Source organism: Echinops telfairi, unplaced genomic scaffold (assembly GCF_000313985.2).
Source record: "Echinops telfairi isolate 266 unplaced genomic scaffold, ASM31398v2 ScPeMD7_7468;HRSCAF=8506_2, whole genome shotgun sequence".
Classification (NCBI taxonomy): domain Eukaryota; kingdom Metazoa; phylum Chordata; class Mammalia; order Afrosoricida; family Tenrecidae; genus Echinops; species Echinops telfairi.
The window spans coordinates 519546-541333 of NW_022111371.1; the positions used below are offsets into that span (position 1 = coordinate 519546).

The following is a 21788-nucleotide window of genomic DNA, read 5'->3' on the forward strand; positions in this document are numbered from 1 at the left end:
ACCGATTTTCGCTGACAGATTGGAGTTGCCTTGATGCTGTTAGATTGCTTGTCTGAAGGTACTGAACCATCAACATTGTGTACATAGATTTTTTTTTTCCTCAGACAGAGCCCTCATAATCCCTTTAATGTCTGAAGGGATTTCCTCAACAACCCCCACCCCCACCCCCCACAATGCAGTAGCATCTTACTGAATGCTGAGAAATCACAAGCAGCCTGTTCTTCCCAGTGCCCTCAGAGGAGCTCGGAGTGCCTTGCTTGTCGCCTCGCTCTGTCCATATGCTCTTGGGCTTCAAAAAGTTTGTGGACAAATACCATTATCTTTTCATTTCATTTTTCCTTGAACTTTTATGACAACCCCTTGAACACAGTCTGCTGAATAACAAAGAGGAGAAGGCCCCACCTGGTTGAACTGCAGTTCTAAAAGGTTCTAAACAGGGCTGCAGCCTCGTGGAGGCTGCACCTGGCTCCCTCCCCTGAACTCCCAAGTAGCTGTCTGTTCCCCCTCCCGGTACTATCTTCCTTTTCCAGATCTGCAGGATGCTTTATATCTAGGAATCGGAGTATTGCAGGATGGTGCAATTAGTTAAGTACTGGGCCGCTTGACCCAAGGGCTAGAGCTTTAAACTCATCCAGAGACCCCTAAGAAGAAAGGCCAACTTTGCTTCTGAAAGTTCACAGCCTTGGGATCCCCCTGCATCAGTTCTCTGCACACATGGGCTCACCAAGAGCCTGAGCAACTCAGAACAGCCCCAGGAAGGTCGGAGACTTTCCCTTCAGTTACAACGTAAAGGAGGGTTGACGAGGTTTGCAACAGACAGGAAACCTATGGCAGCTGCCTTCAGAGTTTTAAACAAAATCATGAAGGATTTGGGGGATGGAAAGGGAAGGGTGAGTGGAATTCCAGGAAATGGTTGTCTCTCCTGCTTCCTACTCTTTTTCCATAACTATTTTAAAGGCAAGGAGAGTGGGGGACAACTTGTTAACCTGAGCTTTTGGGAGACAAAGATGCCCTTGGGCTTCTGTATGCCAGCTGTTTGGGGCATTTGCTCAGGGAGACAGCCAGATTGTGTAACTCACTTTGCCTTTTGTTTTTCTCATTCTCCTGGGTTCAAGCTTTTGTCAATAATTTTCATAAATAACATTTTATATTGTATGTTTAGGTCAAAAATTCAGACTCAAGAACAAATGAAGGAATCCATAGCAAATCTTATGACAAAAAAGGTAAGTTAGTGAATTTCAGAATAATCATTTCAATATTAATTTTCAATTGCCATTTGGTAGTGACTTCTATGTGCCAGTCCCTATGCTGAGGACCCTGAAAACTTTCACATCCTTCACGGGGTCCAGGGAGGTGAGCCCTGAAAGTATCATGCCTGCAGCCGTGGAAACTACGGCTTAGAGAGGTCAAGGTACTTGTCCCAGTTCATGCAACCTGCACTTGATGCCTGACCTTTGTGGGTGTGAACGTTGATGTGCCCAGCTGCCAAGCACAAGGGTAGAGGTGTGACTCCCCCAGAGGTGCCTTATCCAAAAGAACTAGAAAGCTTCTCCCAACAAGCCGGCCATTAAAAGTCCTGTGGAGAACAGTGCTTCCTGAGACACTTGGAGCCGCCATGAGTGCATCAGTCGGTGGCAGCTGGGTTGGGTTTGCTTTACACGAGCTCAGTCCATTACGGAGGAGACATCTAGTAGCTCAATGCCAAGTACTCAACTGTGAGTGGTGTTCCCTCCCGGCAGGCAGTCTCAGTGGTGCAGCAAAGTAGGTGTGGGCAAACTAGAGTGGGGGCAAACTCGCTCGGGAGTCAGATCTCATTTTACAGCATCTCAGTCTTCCTGCTGTGCCATATTCCAATCAGAAGAAAAGCCGAGATTATTGTAAGCACCCATGGGTCTCTCCCCACCTCTGTCATACGCAAGGGAACTTCAAGCAAATTGTGGGGGAATGTAGCTATGAGATCATGTAATTTCTCCACAAATTTTTTGAAACTCCCTCATGTTTTGAAATATAGTATATTTGTGCAAAAATAATTTCTTTTAGAAGGATCAATGCAAGACTGATCGCAGTGAGGTGGAGGCTAATGATATCTCAAATGGCCAACTTTTCCAAAATGCTTTTCCACTCCATTGAGCCTGTTCACAGCCACCCCTCCTCCCCTCTGTACTCTCCCACACATCCCAAGGTGTTGTAGTTTGCTGCAATGCGTCACAGAATGATTATGACGCTGACGAATCCCAAATATCCATTGGCATCAAGTCAAGCTATTGACTAATCTTGCAGATCACACCACCTGGGAAGCTAAGGGTGGTAACTTGAGTCACACCCTGTTATTTATAAGGCAGGGACTCAGAGACACAGCCCGCCTTCATCCTGCCTCATAACAGATAACTCGCTCCAAAATGCAGCTGTAGGCAAAAGTGCTAGAGTCTAGATTTTACAGTACTTCACAAAAGGAAGGCAGTGGCTAGAAGTGCCATATTAAGTAATTAACTGCATCACAGCCACCCTTTGGCCCTTGTAGCCACTGGTCTTTTCACATGTGAAAGATTGACTTCCACCTTCCCGTCCTTGAACTAGTCTGCCGCACTCACTGGCGGTTTAGTCCTTCAGTGTGGCCGAGGCCTTATGGTGTGGCCACTTAGGTTTCAGCTACTCAGGCTCACTATAGTTGGCTATCTGATCTGGTCAGGTTCCTCAAAAGTTTGTTTTGTCTCATTTTTTTCACTCAACATTATGCTCTCAGATTTAGTCGTGTTGATTTGTATCGTTCTTGTTATTTTATTTCAATTGCTTGTTAATATTCTGTGTGATTCCAAACAACAAAACAAACTCCCTGCCATCAAATCAATGCTGACTCACTGTGACCCACCCACCACCCTGTGGGTTTCTGAGACTGTTTACAGGAATAGAAAGTCCAGTCTCTCTTCCACGGAGCAGCTGGTGGTTTCAAACTGCTGACCATCCAGATCACAGCCCAACGCATAACCCCTACACCACCAGGGCTCCTATCATAGTTATTTTTTGCTACTTTTGTTGGTAGACATTTTGATCTTTCACAACTCTTCCTAATTACAAAGAATGCTCTGGTGTGCGATCACGTACCTATCTCCCAGTACATGTGCTCTGTGCTCATATCGCTAGGGGTGGAGTTGGAGAGTTAATAGATACCTGTTTATCTTTTACTCAGTGAGCCATCAGGTGTGCCAGTTGTCACTTCCATGTGGTAGTGTCAGATTTGTGAATGTTTGCTAATGTGTTGACTCCTTGGACCCTTCTTACTACTGTGTTGCGACACGGGCTGGGGGAAATTGCCTTTAAAGTCTGCTGTGTAAAATCAAGGAGCCCTGGAGGCACAGGTCAGCAGTTCAAGCCTACTTGCCACTCCAAGGAGAAGAAATAGGAGGCTGTTTCCTCCCATAAGGACTTCCAGTCCCAGAAATCCAGGGAGCAGTTCTGTCTGCTCTGTCCTGTAAGGTGACTGTGAGTCAGAAGTGACTCCGTAGCAGCTGGCTTGGTTATTTTTTATGTAAAGTCAGCATTGTGGCCCCAGACAGGTTACGTGCATCGTAAGCCTATTTATTCATCTCCAAAAGAGGCAATAGAGACGCTTCCCTGAATCTGCTATTTAGAGGTTTTGCCAAAAACCAATCTAAAACATCCGTGGCAGTGCCATGTACAAAACTGGACGTCATTCAAATGACTGAATCCAGTTTCCTTCCTTTCCTCTCCCCACCCCACAAAAGAGAGTATTTGAATGAGTAAATATTTGAATTCTTCTTTGCAGAGATTTCCAATGGGACAAAAGACCGCACAGAAATTCTCAGAGGGTTCACCGTTGAAGCAAAGCCCAAAGAGGTGCGTTTCCATTATAATCTCAGTGGTGTTTCCACCTGCACATAACAAAGGGCTTTCTTAGCGGACACAGGCAGTGCGTACTCCAATAAATACTCAATGGCTAAATGGGAAATGGTGCTTAGTAGCCTATTCCCCGTTTCCAGTTAGCGATATATGTAATTATGTTGCTTTGCTGCATTCATATTAAGGGGTCTGCCTATCAGTTTTATAATATGTTGGTAGATGTTAAGAGATTTTTTAGCCTTTTTGCCGAGGTACAATCAGGACTTTTTCATAAGGCTGCTGCCTTTTGGCACCATTACTTACTGGGCTGCGCAGGAGGAGGAAAGACTGCCAGTTGAATAAGGGCCTGCTGTCAGCGGCAGGACATGTCTGGCTTTCAGAGATATCAGTGTTGAAGAAGTATCTTTGGAAAATTCAACGTTCAGGATTATTGAACTATATCCAGTATGTAGCCAGAAACAGATTTGGATATTTCATATGGACTTATATTCAAATCTATAGAAAGGACGCCAGCTTTCAAAATGAGCCCACTCTGAATCTAGGCACCACAAGCATTATTCTAGATTTTGTTAATGTTCATTATAAATTCATTCCAGAGACTAGAAGCGAATGTTTCCCATTTCAGTGGGCTTCATCCAGATTCTCTCGTTGCCTTTAATCCGATCGTTCATAATTCTAGGCTGAAGTTTCGATCCAAGAGGCAGAGAGACCTGTGCCTACAAGGAAAAGAAAGACGCACTATCGCTCTTCCGAGGATGAGCTGGGTGGGTACACGTGAGATCTCTGTTCCTGTTTGAGATGGTCTCTTTAGAACCGTGGTATGTCCCCCACACGGTGGGCCAGCAGCGGGGATTTCCTGAGGGTCCTGGTTTACTCCCCACATTTGGAGGGACCACTGTGCTTTCCCACTGGCTGACCCCTGTACAGCCCTTTCTGGCCCCTGATCAAGAAGTGAGGTTTGTCCCCGCAGAAGACCTATCCCTTGGAACTTAACACAAGCCCATACTGTCTCTGTAACTCACAGAGGGTCACATCTGTGTGGCCCATGGATGTCCTGTCGAGCTCTGTAAATATGCATATGACAGCCCCCTCTGCTCCGTCCTGTGGGTTCCTCCTGACCTGTCCCAGTGCCATCTGATAGAGCCTTCTGCCTGGAAGGCACAGCTTCTCTCATTGGCTTGTCTAGTACAGTAGGCGCTGGACACATGTGCCCACTGATCCTCTGAATGTAGCTCATGAAATGGCACTAAATACAATTTGTCATTGTATTTACTTTTAGTTAATTTAAATAGCCACAGTGAAGGGTAGCTGCTATATCGGACCGTGCGTAAACCGTGCGTAAACACAGTACCCGTACGGTAAACACTCACTCAATGAAGACATGGGGTAGAACGGATAGTCTGCTTTGCCCCTTTTGGTTAGCAATATCTGATTATGTTCCAGTCATGTATCGAGTCCCCACGGTGCCTGGGGAGCGTGTGTCCGTACAGTCTCAGTTCATCTTCTCACCTCCCTGTGAGGGAGGGTTAGCATCACATTGCAACAATGGAAGTTAAGGTTCCAAGAGGCCCAGCCCTCACCTAAGTCATAAATAAATCTGAGTCCAGAGCCCCAAGGTCTTAAGTTATGACTCTGCTGTGACCATTCTTAGTGGTCCTCGTTCAGGATGTCGAAGTATTGCTGGGAACGTTGTTTGTCCTTACACTCTGTCCATAGAACGTACTGTTACTTGTCATTTCAACGTTTGCATCCGGGGATGGGGTGGGGGTGGAGGCTGCTCTTCCTCAGGAGACCGAAAGCCGGTGACCAGTTCTTAAGTCATCTGAACTTGTCATCCACAGGGGAACTAGCAAGGTCTACCCATGTGACTATTAAGGAGCCAGAGATAAGCCGAGTTCACAGACCCACATGCACACAGCAGCAAAGAGTTAAGCTGGCTTCATTAAAGCATCAGGTCACTTCAAAAGAGATGAAGCGGGCCGTCCCTTGTGATGAGGACACCAGGAGTCTAAATAAGATTTGCCTCAAGAGCAAATCGGAGCCCCTCTGGAGTGGAGAAGAGGCCGTGTCAAGGAGGAGGCATCTAGTTTCTAAAGGCACAGTTTCGAAAGGGCAGTCAGACAGCTTTCTGGTTAGTTGCTTAGTCCATCCTTGGGTCTCATGCATAGTTTCTTCCAAATTTCTCTCGGCTCCAGCTCCAAATCAGGATATTTCAGATGTTCCCCAGGGCCAGGCTTCAAGGTTAAAGTGTTTACCACACCTGTTCTTATAGGGTCTCCTTTGTCCATTCCCTTAGCAGGCAGTAGCCCCTGTTCTGTCTCTGTCACTTATAAATACCTTTAGAACTACTTGAAATGCCATGGAGTCATAAGCCTAGAAAAGGAGTCTCGGGCTGTCTTACATAGAATTTCCTTTTCATTCAGCCTTTATCCCTTTGTGATTCTGTCCGCACTGGTCTGCAGATGATAGTCCAGATGCTCCGGAGTCCAGGAGAGAGAGCACCCGGAGGCCTGGCCCAGAAACCGAATCACGAGGCGCAAAGGTAGGGTCTCCCCCAGTGAATTCTGAGCCCTGGGGGTAACCCAGTTGTATCAAGCTGAGTACTTATTCTGATTTTCATCCTTGCCTTTTGCCTTGTGTATCTCTGGTAAGAATCACTTTCTTATTCAAGGTGCATATTTTTTAGGCTCCCCCTCAGAAGACAAACCTTGTACTTTATCATTCTAAAACTGCAGGCGTCTGTTAATATCACAGTTCAGATATGATTATTACTCACACGTTTGTTCAATCCATTTTTCTGTCGCTGTTCACTTTTGTAAGATACTATTTTCCCCTTCATCTGAGTTAGCTATTCATTCCTGTTCTTGACTTCTTTATGTTTGTGTGTCTGCCAGACTGTTTTCCCCCAAAACATGATGTGCTTTTTGCCTGCACCCAAATGTTGACATACGAGAAAAATAAGAGCAGGAAAAAGGAAAGTGAATTGCATGCCACCCCCTGCAATCTGCCTAAATGTTTACGGGACCAAAATGTGGCTCTGAGGGAATGAGCCAGCTTGGGGAGAGAGGGCAGTGCCATCTGCTCTAGTGGTTTGAAATCGGTGGGAGGTGACTCTTCAGCCACATGAATTCCACAGATTAAAATGGAGCTCTTCTGGCTGAAATGAGGGAGGAGACTCCCCAACCCACCATCTCCACCCCCGCACCCCCACCCCCACCCCCGCAGCCCTGAGTGCACTCACCGCATGCCCAGAACACCTCCAGAGACGACAGCTGAGAGCCACAGCACAGCTTGAGTCTCGGGACTGCTTACTCAGGAGACGCGCTTCAGCTTTCCCAAGCGTACCTTCGAAACGAGCCCCCTCGGGCACCAGCGGTGGTGGGAAGAAACAGTAGAACTTGCTTTTGTCTGAAAGAAAGTAAGCGCTGCTAAGCCGTAACCATAGGTGGCCACTGGGGCCATGAGGGAGTCAAGCATCTAGGTCATGGTCAGGTGTGTGATTGTATTCAAGGGCTTCAGGAAAAGCTGCGAGCTCAATACAGACAAGGGAATGGCCCCTTGCTGGTTTTCCCAATTTCAGCCTATTAAAAAGTTAAATGGACATTCTCTCTGCTCAGCTGTATGTGCAGTCTGTCAGTCGACTTTTCATTGCATCAGCCCCTCCAAAAGGAACCCTGGCTTAGAGTGCAGTTTATCACAGATGAAACACACAGCATTTCCTCTAGTTCTTGAATGTTCCCCCCACCCCCACCCAATCATGACCCCAATTCTACCTTAGAAATCCAGCTAGACCAGAGCATGTGCACTGGTACAGATAAGAGCTCTCAACACACAGAATCCAGGACAGATAACCCCTTCGGGACTAGTAATGGGCGTAGCAATACCATGAGGGTAGGGAAAGTGGAGGGAGAAAGAGGGGTCCGATCTCGATGATAGATGTATGACCAGCTCTCTGGGTGCAGTCCTGTTGCAGTATGTTCACCAGGTCTGTTCTCATGGGTTCTTGGTTTCTAGCTTGTATTCACAAGGACCTTTGTTCATTCCCGTAGCAAGCAAGCCAGAAGCCCATCTTCTGCCCCTAGCACTGGATATTGGGAAGGGGAAGGCCAGTGGGGCATTTCACTTTAGACCCTTCTGAATATTAATCCAAAAGAATGTATTTTTGTTCATGAGTAAAGTGGTAGGCAGATAGTTTGGCTTTTCATGTCCTAAGTATCTTTGCCACTAACGAAATCCCCAGGGTGGAAATAACTGAGAAAGCAACCACTGTCACTGAGCAATCTGTGCAGATGGTGCTGAGTGGGACACTCAGCCACTGTGTACACCTTCACCAGAGCACGTAATGAAATGCCATCTGAGAGGGGGGAAACCATCTTTACCAGCCACAAACCAGTTACCGTGGAGCTGACCCACGCGCCGTAGAGCCGACTGTGTTCCGTGGGGTTTCAGTGGCCTTTCCAGATGTGGATGACTGCTTCTGGGTGGACTTGAACCTCCAAGCTTCTGGGTTTGCCAGGGGGAATAATTGAACTGTTAAGCGAGTGAGACCCCAGTGGGTGGGTCGGTCAGTCTCTCTCTCTCTCTCTCTCTCTCTCTCTCTCTCTTTCTTTCTGATGGTTTCTTTTGGTGCCTTCTCCCTCAGCCCTGCCTTCCACCACAAAGGAAAAACACTTTGTTGCTAGTTCATGTTGGTTCTCTCCTTGGAGTTTCTCTAAAAAACCAAGGTCAAGGATGAGGGAGGGAAAGACTGGTGCCCAGTGTGCAGGGAGGGGATGGCCTTGCCACCTGAGAGTTGAATCTTACTTTGAGGGTTTCTGGCTCAAAATTCTTATCTGTTTTCATAGTCTCAGTAATGGATACTTTTTCGAAACATTTCCCAGTGGACAATCATAAGAGACAACTGTGTTATTGAAGTTGAGGGGAAAGCTTGGGGGAGGGGGAGTGAGGCAATGACTTCTTGTCTTGTTGTCCACCTCCATAGGGAGAGAGCTCCAGGGATCGAGAGCAACTGTCCGAGACAGGTTGTAAGACAAACAGCATGATGTCAAAGACCACAGAAGAAAGAGGTATTCTTATTCTTATTCTTACTCTTATTCTGGGTCACTTCTTAGAAGAAGTGACTGAGGCTTCGAAAAGGCACCCCCGCTGGCTGACTCCACAGTCACCAGCTCTCTGGCGCTTTGGGAGCCTGTGGGGATCACTTGCCGTGAGGTCCTTGTTCTCCCCAGAGGGTGCTACTTTACCAGCTCACCAAAGCCAGGCTTTTGGATTTGGGCGGCGTGGGCGTGAGGGTGGCAGTGTTGTACTTGCCGGGGGTGCCGTTGCCTTGGTGCTGTGGTGGCGGTGCAGCGTGCTCTGGGGCTCCCGGCAAGCTGACTCCCTTTTCTGCAGATGAGCAGAGCAGCAGTGAAGCCACTGGTGAGAAGACAGAGCAGAACGAAGAGGACAACCTGAAATCTCAGGAGGCAAGATGCACGCCGTTCCCTCTTTACGTGTTGGGAATGATATATAAGACCAACGGACAAATGTCTTAAAACCTGTTAGGTTTTACTTTAGTACTTTTGGTGGCCCCCTTTTATTTCCAGTGCAGCAGGCACCATCCTCACAGTGCCTCTGGTCAGTGTCACTGCGATGTTCTGTGTCCCTCCCTCTTCATTTCACCAAGGCACTGGTGTGAGACCCACTTATGTCACGACCAGGTGGTCAGCCCAAAGCGCTGGCGGCAGGGTCCTGCCCTTAACGGCGTCACACTGGCAGGCCAGGCCCCGACCGGAGGCCTGCAGTGCTGAAATGGGGGCAGAATGGGAGTGCAGAAGGCAAAGACAGGGCCCCAAAAGACCAAGGCACTGAGACCAGGCTCCCAAAAGGGTGCAGGAGTGGAGAGCTCCCACTTAGATGTGCAGGGATCCTGCAGGGTGGCGAACTGCAGCCACCTGAGGCAGAGCCCACTCATCTGGGAATCAACCTTGCACACCAGCCAGTTGTTCTTTGGCTCTTCTGCAGGACCCATCGCTGAGCTTGCCAAGTTTTTAAGCAGGTTCTCTTTTCTTATTCTTTTGTGAGAGACCCAGGGGCTCTGTTTGTCTTTTAAGGGAGGGCCTGTCTGTTACAGAGTAAACGCTAGAGTTGTCTCATAACCCAGAGTTCTCAGGACCCTGTGAACTTACACCCATGCCCCACCTTTCTCACGAGAGGGGGCTGTAGTGAGGGAAGCGAGGCACTCAGACTGGGTCACCGGACTTCTCAGTGATGGTGCTTTGCGCTGTGTCTGATCAGGTAGGGACTCTGGGTGGCCTTAACCCAAGGTTGGTGGTCTGCTCCCATCAGCGGGCCAAGTGGACTCGCTCCACGGCCAGGGCAGCCTCTAAAGTGCCATTCTGCGCTCACTCGTGAGGTCACCATGCCAGTCAGCATCAACTTCACAGTGGCTCACACATGGCAGACAGCACACCGAGAAAGTGAGCTTCCTGTAGAACAGCCACGGCCCTTGAGTTGAGTCCAACTCACAGAGACCCTGCGCAGGGTTTCTGAGAGGGGAAGTCTGTTCTCTGGCAGAGGGCCTCACCTTTCTCCCGCAGAGCGGCTGGTAGGCCTGAACCACAGACCCTGTGGTTACCAATCCGACAGTGACCCGCCAGTGCCACCAGGGCTCGTAGGTGTGCACTAGAGAATGGGAATGCTTGTTGCTGAGGTTTGGCTTGATGGATGATCCTGTGTTGCCCTTTAGGAAGATCAGCCCGTGGTTGTGAAAAGGAAACGAGGAAGACCTCGGAAGTACCCCATGGAAACTGTGACAAAAACAAGTAGGTATCCGTGGATGTGCAGGTCACACCGGGATGTTTGCACACTAACGTTCAGTGGGATTTCTGTTGTTTTTCAGAAGAAGACTCCAAAGCAGAACCTGGCGCTGCCACGGTAAGTAATTGCAAAGAAATAACAAACTCTTCCGGGTCTGAATTTGACCTTTTTGAAAGGTCCTAGGGAGGGCTTCCAGAAATGTCCTTCTCTTCCTTCCATTTTGAAGCCCCTGCCTCCCCCGCCCTGGACTGCAGCCTCTAATACATTGAACTAAGTGAGTTTTCCCGTTTGAAAGGCTAAAATTTTTTACTTTTATTTTTCTAATTGTTTTATTGATATATAATTCACATATCATGCACTTCACTAGTTAGATCATATCAGAAAGAATAGTACAGTCATCACCACACTCAGTTCCGGAACATTTTCCTACTTGTTTTGTTCGTTGCTACTAGGTCCCTATTTCCCTCCAGCCTCCCTCCCATACCCCCAGTAAGCCATTAATGTGGTTGCTGGCTATATTGGTTTACCTATCTTGGATTTACCTATCCTATATTGGAAAACATACTTAAAAAAAAAACGAGCAAGAACAAAATAAACCAGAGAAAAAAACTCAATCAAAAAAGAAAATAGAAAATAATAAAAGCAAGAAGAAATTTAAATGGGTCAATGGAGATCAAATGCTAAACTTTGAGTCACCATTCAAATGACCTTCTGATTTGTAATCTCTTCCTCAAAGCAATGTGCGAGTGACTTGTTCTCCATTCTGACTCCCTCCTCCCGCCTGGGTTTGGTTACATAAAGGTAGGCAGGCTTGGCTGAGGGTCAGAAATGCCTGCTTTTTCTGATTCTCAGATTATGGTTTCTTCATGGAGATCACTGAGGGATCTCCATTTTACTGCCTTCTTAAAAAATTAATTTGAGGAATTAAGTATACACTGATGTTGATCAGTAGAGAGCCTCAGTCATACAGTTGTTTTATGCATTTTTGTCTTGGTCCCTAAAATATAAACCTAATGAAATCCTTGTATGAAGGTTTCGTTGCATGACTTTTACTGAAAGCGTTGTAAGGAGCGTGAGCACGAGTCTGCTGACCTCCCACAAAGGAAATGGCAGGCAGGCCTCAGATCTGCCCTGACTCGTAGACCTCCCTGGCAGGCACGTCCAGGCCTCCCATCCCTGCTGTCACGTGGTGGCAGTCCTTAAGGACTGTTGTGAAACTTAAGTGCTGGCTATAGGTGCAAGTGCTGAGTGGGCAGTGGTTACGGGTCAGGGAATATTAGTATAGTGGCCCTCCTGCATGTCTCCTGTCCCCACCCTGGCGTGGCAGCCGGGTCACTGAGAAGGAGCCTCACTGCCACCCTCACGCTCATGGTGGACAGGCTGGGTGTTCAGAAGCCTGAGGATCTATATTTGCTTGTTACGTTGAATCCGGGACAGAGAACGTTACCACCTCTACATACCACCTTATTTTCTGCCTTCAAGTCACACCCCATTCAGGCCGGTCCACTGTGTGAAGAGTAGCCCTGCTCCACAGGTGTTCAAGGCTGTGACCTTTGGAATATGACCAGGCCTTCTCCAAGGAGCCTCGGGGTGGTTTCGACCCACCAACGTCTCAGCTAGTCACCCAGTACTTAGCCTTCTGTGCCACCCAGGAACTCCATGCACAGTAAACAGGGGACCTAAAGTCTCCTGTCGCGCTTGATGACATTCTACCCCATGTTTTGGAAATCTGTGCCTGTCTCAGTTTCTGTCTGTTTGTTTACATTTAGGTAGAGCCACCTCCCCCGAGCAGTAGAGTGAAAGCCATACTAACAGGTATGTACCTGCAGCGTGCCCCCTGGGTGTGAGGGAAGCTGGCTGCTGGGAGTTGTGTTCTGTTTTCTTCCTGAGGGCAAAGCATCCCCAGCAAAAGCCACTGTCCTACTGGGTCTCTCTGGGTCGGCATCACCTCTGGGGGTTCTACCCTGCAGAGACTGCACCTGTTGACTCTTCCTGTGGCCTGAGTCAGTCTTGGGATGAAACATTTAAAGCACAACCTCCTGCTCGTGCACAGCACCCCTGCAGAAGGACGCCCAAGCCCTGGAAGGGGTGGATGGCCAGGGAGAGGAGGGGAAGAGAGGACGGGGGTGGGGGCAGGTGGAGCTTTGCCAGTGGACGGAACACTGAGCTGTCACTGAGAACCCACCTGGACCTTTTCACTCTCACCTAAGAACTTATCATTGGTGCTAAAAGTTAAGTCTTGAAATAAACATGAAAAACAACCTCTGTCCTTAAGGGGATTAAAGCTTCTTTCAGGAAGAGAGTAGGAAGTGGTCATGCCATAAGTGCCAAGTGACAGAAGGAGCACCCTCCCTTTGGTGAGGGGCTCACTGGAGGCTTGAGATGCTGGGGCAGCCATCAGAGAGAAGTGAAGGCATCCCATCTATGGACATAGTGCACACTGCAATGTCTGCCACAACTCAGAGCCTATACAGAGAGAGAGAGAGAGCGCTGTCCATGCCGTGAGCACTGTCACTAGGAAGGACAAGGCCTCAAGAACCTCGAGTCCTCAGAAGGTCAGAACTTTGAAAGTATCCACAAGATGGAAGCACCTCACTCACACATGTCCACGTGGTAGGTTCCAAAGATCAGGACTTTAGGTGAAAGTCGGCGTTTTGTAAACATGGAGGAGGAATGCATCATGTAACAACTGCCAAAGTACATCAACCAAAAACTCCAGACCACTGAGAATCATGGCCCAGCCAAGTGAACCTCAGCCATCACAGCCAGAGCTTCTTGTGACTCACACATCAACATCAACATCAAAATGTTGGTGCTGCGTGTCTCTAGGTAGTGGGATGTGGATGCATTCCCAATGACCTGTTTAGGTGGTCCTCCCGAGATTTCTAATAAGGTGGATATTATGTTCCTGGTTCAGAGTTTGGAATGCAAAGCAAGAAGAGCCCTCCATGGGCTTTACAGGGTGGAAATGCACCACCTAAATCCATGTGACAGTGTCTTTGGATCCAGTGTAATACATGGTCACATCAGGAATGTGTATGTTCTGACCAGGAAGATACAGCACATACGTTGGTTTAAATCTTTTTCACACATCCATTTAACCGTGTGTGATCCTGCAGTTATGCTTTCTTTGATCGCTACAAAATCATGATGTGTCTTTGTTTTAAGTGGTGAGATTTTACTGGTGTTTGGTTTTTAACCAGTTTTCATGCGTGGTGTTATACTATGTCAAATGTGTACAACAAGAAGTCTCTGTAACGTGCGTGCCCCGTCAAGATGGTGATGTGTAAGTAGTAGTAGCACGGTTTTGCAGTCCTCTCACTGTCTTAGGATGGCTGTTTGACATTAGTTTTCTGAGTCCGGGCAATGATCACATTATGAACTCCTTCTTTGTATCTTGATCCGATCGACAACAGTGGCTGCCAACAGTGGGCTTAGAGAAAACAGAAAAGATTGTGGAGATGACGCAAGAATGGGCAGTGTTTCCTTCTCTTGAGCACAGTGTTGTTAGGGGTCAAAACCGACCCCAAGGCGCTCAATAACAGCAACATCTTCGTTATTGTTAGGTGCCTGGCACGTGGTTTCGACTCATAACGACCCTATGTACGACAGAACGAAACACTGCCTGGTCCTGCAACGTCCTCACAGTTGTTGTTATGTTTGAGCCCCTTGTGGTGGCCGCTGGGTCAGTCAATGTCCTTGAGAGTCTTCCTCTGTTTTACCGACCGTCTGCTTGGCCAAGCATGATGTCCTTCTCCAGGGGACTAGTGTCTCCTGATGACATGTCGGGAGTGCTTGAGAAGGCTTTGTCAACCTTCCTTCTCAGGAAAATTCTGACCTTACCCCCTTCCGAGTTAGTTCTGGGCTCATCATTCGTAGGTTGAAATGATAGAATAGGCCCACCCTGTCTGCGTGTTTGCCATTATCTCCCATCGTTTTCATTTCAAACCAGGCATTGGACCTAAGTTCCTTTTTCTTGCTAGGATGCATTCTCAGTAGCATGTACACAAAGCAAGTGTACAAAGTCGAGGCCACGCAGCTTTTAGCAGTACTAAAAGCTTGAGCACTTTTTTCATTTCCATGGCATACACATTTGGAGTCAGAAGAATTCGAGCCATTACCCTATCTATTAGTTTTGTGACCCTGACCAAGTGAGTAAGTTATGTGAGCCTCGTTTCCTGACCGCAGAATGGGGACTGGCTACTGGGAGGGTTACATGAAGATCTGAATGAAGTCTACCCCAAGGTTCTGGATTTGGAGGTCATTGGACTTTGGTTCAGATCTCCTGCTCTGTAGTTGCCCCGTAGATGGGAGCTCAGGACTACCAGTAGACTGACTCCATACCCCGTGGGGGTGATTCATTGTGTTCCCCAATAGAAGGGTAATGTCTCTGACGTGGACTGGGGACACAGATATGCCCCAGGCTAAGGCCCCTCCTCACTGTGCTTCATGGATGGCCCTTTTCTCCTGCTCTTTTTCCGGGTTCAGCGCATTTGAGATGAGACCAGCCTAACAAAACAAACCCATTGCTGTGGAGTCGATTCTGATTCATGGCGAGCCTGTAGGACAGAGGAGAACTGGGCTTGTGGGTTCCGTAGGCTGTGATGTCTACGGGAGCAAGCCCGGTGGTTTTGTGGTCCACAGCCCGCTCTTAGCCACTGGGCTCCCTGGAGCTAAAGGAGACCCTGCAGGTAACCTAGCCCCACTCCTTATTTCTCACACGGGAAGGCTGAGGCTCAGGGAGTTTCCACGATCTGTCCAGACCACACAGCTCACTGCGGAGAGCCTGAACCTAATCCTCACCCACATCCTGATGTCGGCTCTCTGCTGGGCTTTCTGACCCTCGTTTGCGTGACTGGCACATGGTGATCACAACTACTGATATACAGTGACTTGTCACACAGACAGCAAGTCAGGTAGTTGAGAATCCAAGTTGATGCTGCTGAGTACGCACAAGGAGCCCATGTGGTCTGCACTCAGCCGCTGACTGAAAGGTGGGCAGGCAGGGCCCCCCCAGCGGCCCCACAGGAGAACAACCTGCCCTTGTGAACACTCAGCGTCTGGGGTGGGCGGGCGTTTTTCTCAGTCACACGGGCTATTAGGAAGGAGTCAAAACCATCTCAGCGGCGCCAGCAGCCAGCAGCAAATACTAAGGCTGTGCTTTCCCTTTCTTACAGACGAGTCCAACAAGGACGCTGTGAACCCGCAAGAGAGGAGCATGAGCAACGTAAGTGCTCCCTTTCTTGTCACACGTCTCCCTGTGCAGCTCAGTAATTATCCCGGGGCGCAGGGTCATCACCGATTGTCTTGCTTCTAGGAGGACGGGGAAGAAAAGTCAGTGGCGAGTGTGCGTCGGAGAGGAAGGAAGCCCAAGCGCTCTCTCACCTCAGACGACGCCGGTACGCCTCCGTTCTTCCTGCCCGAGCTTAGCCACGGGTCTCCGTCACAGCCACCTTTCCTAAGAGTTGTCCGTTGCCTGAGGGACGGGCCCATGGAGTGAGTGCAGCTCATACAGTCACATTGAGTAAATATGTGCGGGATGGCTCTAATCCCATGTCAGAAGTGCGACATCCCAGGTGCTTCTGAGTCCATGTGTGTTGTTCCTGAATGCTGGCTGTGAGCTGTCTTAAGTAAACGATGCCCCGTGTGTTTGAGGGGAAGTTAAACAGTGTGAACTGCAAGAGCTGGGACACAGAGGAAGTGGAAAAACCACTCCTTCCGCCTCGCAGTTCCATCCTTGGCTCCTCTAAACCCCATGCCTCTGGCCGAGCATGGAATTGCCTATGGGAACAGCTCAACCCAGATGTGACCCCTGTATTTGAACAGAATCCTCAGAGCCAGAAAGAAAACGCCCGAAATCCGTTTCGGATGGGGCTGCCGCAGCCGCCGCTGCCACTGAAGACAAGAAGGACCAGGAGTCTGAGGAGGAAGAGGATGAAGAGGAGGAAGAGGAGCCTTCGGGAGCCACCACACGATCCACCACGAGACTGGAGGCTCAGAGGTAAAGGGGGAACCTAACTTCTAACGGGCTGTGCCGGCTTTCCCACGATAGAGCAGCATCCAGCCGGCTCTGTGGGATTCCCCTGTCGGTACCTGCAGCCACAGCAGGCATCTCCTGCAATGACCCTGCAGCGGCAGTACGTGCTCTCAGGCCTCTGACGTGTATCCCTCCCCTCACCGTCTCTGGGGATCACTTCAGAGTCTGTGTCGGGTTGCACCTGCCTGTTGGGTAGATCCCATTCTCTTTATTGTCTCAGACTGTGCCGAGCTGTCCATTCCGACTCCTAGTGCCTCTGTAGGGTTTCCCAGGCTGTCCATCTGTATGGGAACAGACAGCCGCTGCTTTCTCCTGAGGCGCACCTTGTGGGTTTGAACCGCTGACCTTGGGGATAGCAGTGCGGAGCTTACCCAGCAGCGCCACCAGAACTCCTTAGGAGTGGACATAGAGGTACATGAAGCAGGTCTGCACCCTCGGAGCTCCCTGTAGTACGAGTGAGGACACAGGTACAGGCACAGCTCTGTCGGGTACATCTAGCCAGAGCGGGGTCATCAGTGGATGCACTGAAGCTGTGTCCTGGCACGGGAGCGGTTTCCTGTGTTCCCCTACAGCTATACTCCCAGACCACCATTTAGTCAAGAGTCTAGAAAAATGGCTCCGGGGCAAAGGAGTTTAGGGTTGCCAGTGAATGCTCTCCCCCTCTTAGAAAGTCATAAACCCAAACCAAGCCCACTGTCACAGAGTGGATTCTGACTCATAGTAAACTATACAGTGTTTCTGAGACCGTGAACTTTACTGGAGCAGACAGCTCTCATCTTTCTCCCTCAGAGCAACTGGTGGGTTTGAACTGTTGACCTTGTGGTTAGCAGCCTAATGCATAATCCAAAACACTGCCCTGGTCTGCATTTGGGGCTTGACAAAGCCCTAACAGGGAGAAACATGTCTCCCTTTGTTCAAGCAAACATCTGACCCATTCTCCCCATTATTGAAGTCTGGTGGCACCATCAGACGAGCGTGAGACTGCTAACTGCAAGATTAGTAGTTCAATCCCACTAGCCCTGCCCTGGGAGAAAGATGAGGCTATCTGCTCCCACAGAGCTACAGCCTCAGAAACCGTGCGTGGGGCTGCTTTGAGTCGGAATCTCAACTTGAGGGCAGTGGGTGGGTCTTTGCTGATTTTTCTCCAGTTCCCCTTCAGTTATGAAGCTGTTCTCACCAGTGAGTAACTCTGCCACGTGTTGGGAAATGTCGGTCCACTATGTCCCTTCATCCTAATGGCCATTCTCCTTTGGTAGCATGATCCCCTGGCTGCTCATTTTGGTGTCATCTGCTGTGACTTCTTTATCCAAGGTTCATAGCGAGTTCAGCAACATCTATTCCAATGCTGTGGCTTAAAACACCTGTCACTCGAATATCACAGTACCTGATATTTACGTCCAGGTGTATTTCTGACCTCTCCAGTGGGCACATAGTGAGCCGCTTTTGCCATGGTTTCCTGCCCCCGGAGACTTTAGGAACTCACATGGCTAAAGGTAAGGTGACACCCCATGTTGGCTTTTCAGGCAGGCAGCTAGGGTAGCTCACAACCCCCCCCCCCAAGATTCTTGCTGATGGGTTGGGGGCATTGCTGCATCCACTGCACCAGAATCCCTGCCTCCCCCCACAAAGCCCCGTACACCAGGGCTCCCTCCCAGAAAGTTCCACAGGCCTTCTAGCCCTCTTCAACTCATGTCTAGTAACAGCTAGCAGGTTTGTCTTTTAAAGTTCCCTCTTCTAAAGTAAACCTTACTAGATTCCTCTGGTTCCACAAGGAAGGCTTGCTCTTAATGTATTTTAGAAACTCTCACTTGACAAATGGATCCTTTTCTCTTTATCGTGTACATTGTTTGGTGCTGGGTCTTCGTAACATCACAGGTTCTCAGGGTTGGTCAGGCTCAGCCGTCCTACTAACCGAGCAGCCCGCTGGCCCCTGGACCACTCACTCCCCTCAGCTCCTCCTGGTGGGAGGGAAGCCACTTCCTCCTCAGGATCCTCTTCATGGGTCCCATAGGAGCTGGCCTCTCTGTAGCTTCTGCTCTTGGGGTCTTCGAGGGTCTTCCTCTTGAACCTTGGCGGGCAGCTTCCGGGTCTTCTCCTGGTGCTGCGCCCCTTGCCATCGCTTTTCCCCTGTGTTGAACGTTGTCCACTTGAAGAAGCAATGTTCTGCCCCAGATGTGGTCTGAGGACTCCAGGAGAGGGTTGTCAGCACCTTCCTTTGCAGGTCCTGTCAGTATAGCTCGACCTGCACTGCAGCTAAACAAGGCCTTTCTCGAGATCCTTTCAGACCTTCTCTCCACCTGCCACCTGTGCAGCTGGCGCTTGGGACCAAGTTATTGGGCCTTGACATTTCACCTTGTGACTTTGCTTTGACTATCTTGGTCACTAACTCGACTCTGATGAGCTCTTTGGGGTTGAGTCTCCATCATGTCCATCAGTGGGCAGTGGGCTTTCTCTTTTCCTGTGTGTCCTCTGTCCCTTCTTTCAAAGTCACAATAAAATGTCATACACAGTAAATGCAAAGATAGTAATGGTCATGGGTGACATTAATGGCCTTTGTCCCATGGCTCCAGCCCACCCATGAGCTGCCTCGGCCTCCTGAGTCAGCCCGGGCCTGGCGTGTCCAGGGCTCCCTTCCACCTCCCTATTGCCCAGTGTCTCTATAATCTGTTTCAGAAAGCATCATAGCGGCCCACCTGCACGTGCAGCATGCAAACTTGGCAGCCCAGAAACAATTTCTCCCAGAAATCGCCAAAACTTAGCAAAAGAGAAGTTATCCACCAGGGAGAAAGTTAGTAAACCTCCCCCATTAGGAAGGTAAGTCCCTGCTTTCCCTCGTGCCCTGGTTAACCCCCCAGAGAGAGCTCGTCCCTGTGAAGTGCTTTGCCTCACCACCTTGTCTCGGGCTTGGGGGCCCTTGGTTTCCAAGAGAAAGAGGCAGAGCTCCTCTTGTGTCTGCCTTGCTCCGGCCCTCTGCCGCCCCCCGGGCCAGGCATGTCTCCTCCAAGGGCGCCTGTCTCGGGGTCCTCAGCACCCTAGGAGTTCATTGAGGGAGGAGAAGGGTGATAGAGTGGGTATTCTTGGCTGGCCCACCAGCTCTCGCTCCCACCGGCTGCCCGAATCCTGCAGCTCCGCCTTTGCTTGTGCGCCACCAGCCTCCCAGCAGACCGGGTCCTTCCCATCCTCTGAGCCTGCCTTCTTCAAGACGCCTCCCCTGCCGCATGGCCTCAAAGTCAGGCACTCGCGTGACTTCCTGTGCATCACGGCATCCGAAAAGAAAAGCCTGCTCACAGTATAAAGAGCCGTTTGTGGCACCTCCTAACCCTGTGGCCTTCCAGTGTGTGGGCCTTGTCATGCCTGAGTTAGGGAAAGGAAGCTCCAGTGCCTGCCTGCCTGCTGCGTAGACCACTCATTCACACCTCTCCACCATGTGCTACAGGGCGTGTCCCCATCGTAGACCTGAGGGAAGATCCACAGAGAGCTCTGGGTCCCCTTCCCACCCCTGAGAGCAGGCAGGCAGCTCCCCTCAGCCTCTGGGCAAAGTGCCGGTTCTGACTCGGCAGGACTGAGTGGGAGGGGAGATGCGGCCAGCTGAGCTCATTGGCTGACTCCCAGAAACTGCTCCGTAAACAGGCGTCCCTTTGGAAGCCACCATGGTCTTCCTCGGACATAGCATGCAAGGAACGGGCTGTTAACAGCACAGCTTTCCCGCCTCTGTCAGCACTAGGTAACATCATCTCAGAACTGCAGCGTCTGCTACAGCACATTACTCGATGTGACTCCGTGCGCTTTTTTCCCAGGAGAAAAAAGTATTCTCCACCTGCTGTTTCCTTTTACCCCGTGTTTGCGCCCACTGCTAGGTAGTGTCGGTCTTGGCTCACCCCCGGTGGTGCCGTGCACCAGAAGTGCAGCAGGCTGGCCGTTCACACCCTTTCAAGGGAAAGACCTGGCAGCGAGCTGCTGTGAAGATGGCAGCTGCCAGTTCACACACACCTAGCCCCACCCCCACCTCCAGAGATGGGCAGAGTACTGTTGCGTGAAAGGCGTCCTGGAAAAGTACGCTAGTGGTGGAAACGGTTCTGTATGACTTCCTACCTTGGTGGACAGCAGGCTGTCGAGAGCCTGTTTCATAGCCCAGCCGGTGCTCACACTCTTGCTTCTGCACTGGAGCAGTGATGCCAGTGCACAGGGTCCCAGGCGCGTCTCCATAGGATGATAGACAGGGTCCCAGGCGCATCTCTGTAGGATGATAGACGGGGTCCCAGGCGCGTCTCTGTCGGATGATAGACGGGGTCCCAGGCGCGTCTCTGTCGGATGATAGACGGGGTCCCAGGCGCGTCTCTGTTGGGTTCCCCTGTGTTGTTTAGGCGCGTCTCCTGTAGATGATAGACGGGGTCCCAGGCGCGTCTCTGTCGGATGGTACATGGAGGGGGAAAATCATCTCTGTTGGGTTCCCCTGTGTTGTTTACAGAGACTGGCTGTAGCTTCCAGGGTATAAAATGCAACGTGCCTTGGCAGCCCGTAGCAAGATAGGTCTTCTCAGAGGAAAGTTGGCTGTCTCTGAAGTCATTCATTACCTTTGAACTGGGCCTTAATAATGAAGCTCACCAGGTGGGTAGTGCAGGGGCTCCTTGCCAAAGCCTGAGGCCTGGTGGGATAGCAGATACATGTTGGCCCGTGATCTGCATGGTCAGCAGTTCGAAACCACCAGCAGCTCCTCAGGAGCAAGACTGGGCTTTCTACTCCCGTGAACAGTTACAGTCTCAGCAATCCACAGGGGGTCTCTTTGAGCCTCCATTGACTCAATGGCAGTGAGGTTTGGGTTTGGGGTTTGTGAGTGTGAAGCAGCGAGAAGGCCTCATCCTGCAGCAGGCATGGACTCCCAAGTAGTGAGACAAGGCGATGACGTCAATGCTGCAAACTGAAGGCGTCTCCTCTTATAGACGGTGTAGACACACAGACAGATAAGTGCGTCTGTTGTAGCCTCTGATGTAATTTTACATTCTAAATTGCATGAGTTCATAATGCCATTGTTATAGATTATTTTTCCATAAGGCGTGTGTGTGTGTGTGTGTGTGTGTGTGTGTGTGTGTGTGTG

The 21788-nt window shown here is 49.9% G+C and overlaps 1 protein-coding gene across 4 annotated transcripts in view; it reads left to right on the forward strand.

Annotated features, from left to right (window-relative positions):
- The window catches only part of BOD1L1 (biorientation of chromosomes in cell division 1 like 1), a 64682-nt gene that overhangs the window by 40995 nt on the left and 1899 nt on the right, over window positions 1-21788 (forward strand). Inside the window, exons 14-26 of one of the 4 annotated variants that reach the window (XM_045284410.1) lie at window positions 1163-1223; window positions 3785-3855; window positions 4538-4622; window positions 6321-6400; window positions 8840-8924; window positions 9250-9323; window positions 10586-10661; window positions 10739-10773; window positions 12426-12471; window positions 15834-15883; window positions 15974-16055; window positions 16483-16657; window positions 19367-19507. In XM_045284410.1, coding sequence (XP_045140345.1) covers window positions 1163-1223; window positions 3785-3855; window positions 4538-4622; window positions 6321-6400; window positions 8840-8924; window positions 9250-9323; window positions 10586-10661; window positions 10739-10773; window positions 12426-12471; window positions 15834-15883; window positions 15974-16055; window positions 16483-16657; window positions 19367-19507 — 1061 coding nt within the window. Of the gene's footprint in view, window positions 1-1162; window positions 1224-3782; window positions 3856-4537; window positions 4623-6320; window positions 6401-8839; window positions 8925-9249; window positions 9324-10585; window positions 10662-10738; window positions 10774-12425; window positions 12472-15833; window positions 15884-15973; window positions 16056-16482; window positions 16658-19366; window positions 19508-21788 lie in introns of those variants that run through there. The other 3 variants (XM_045284409.1, XM_045284412.1, XM_045284411.1) reach the window with 3 other exon arrangements.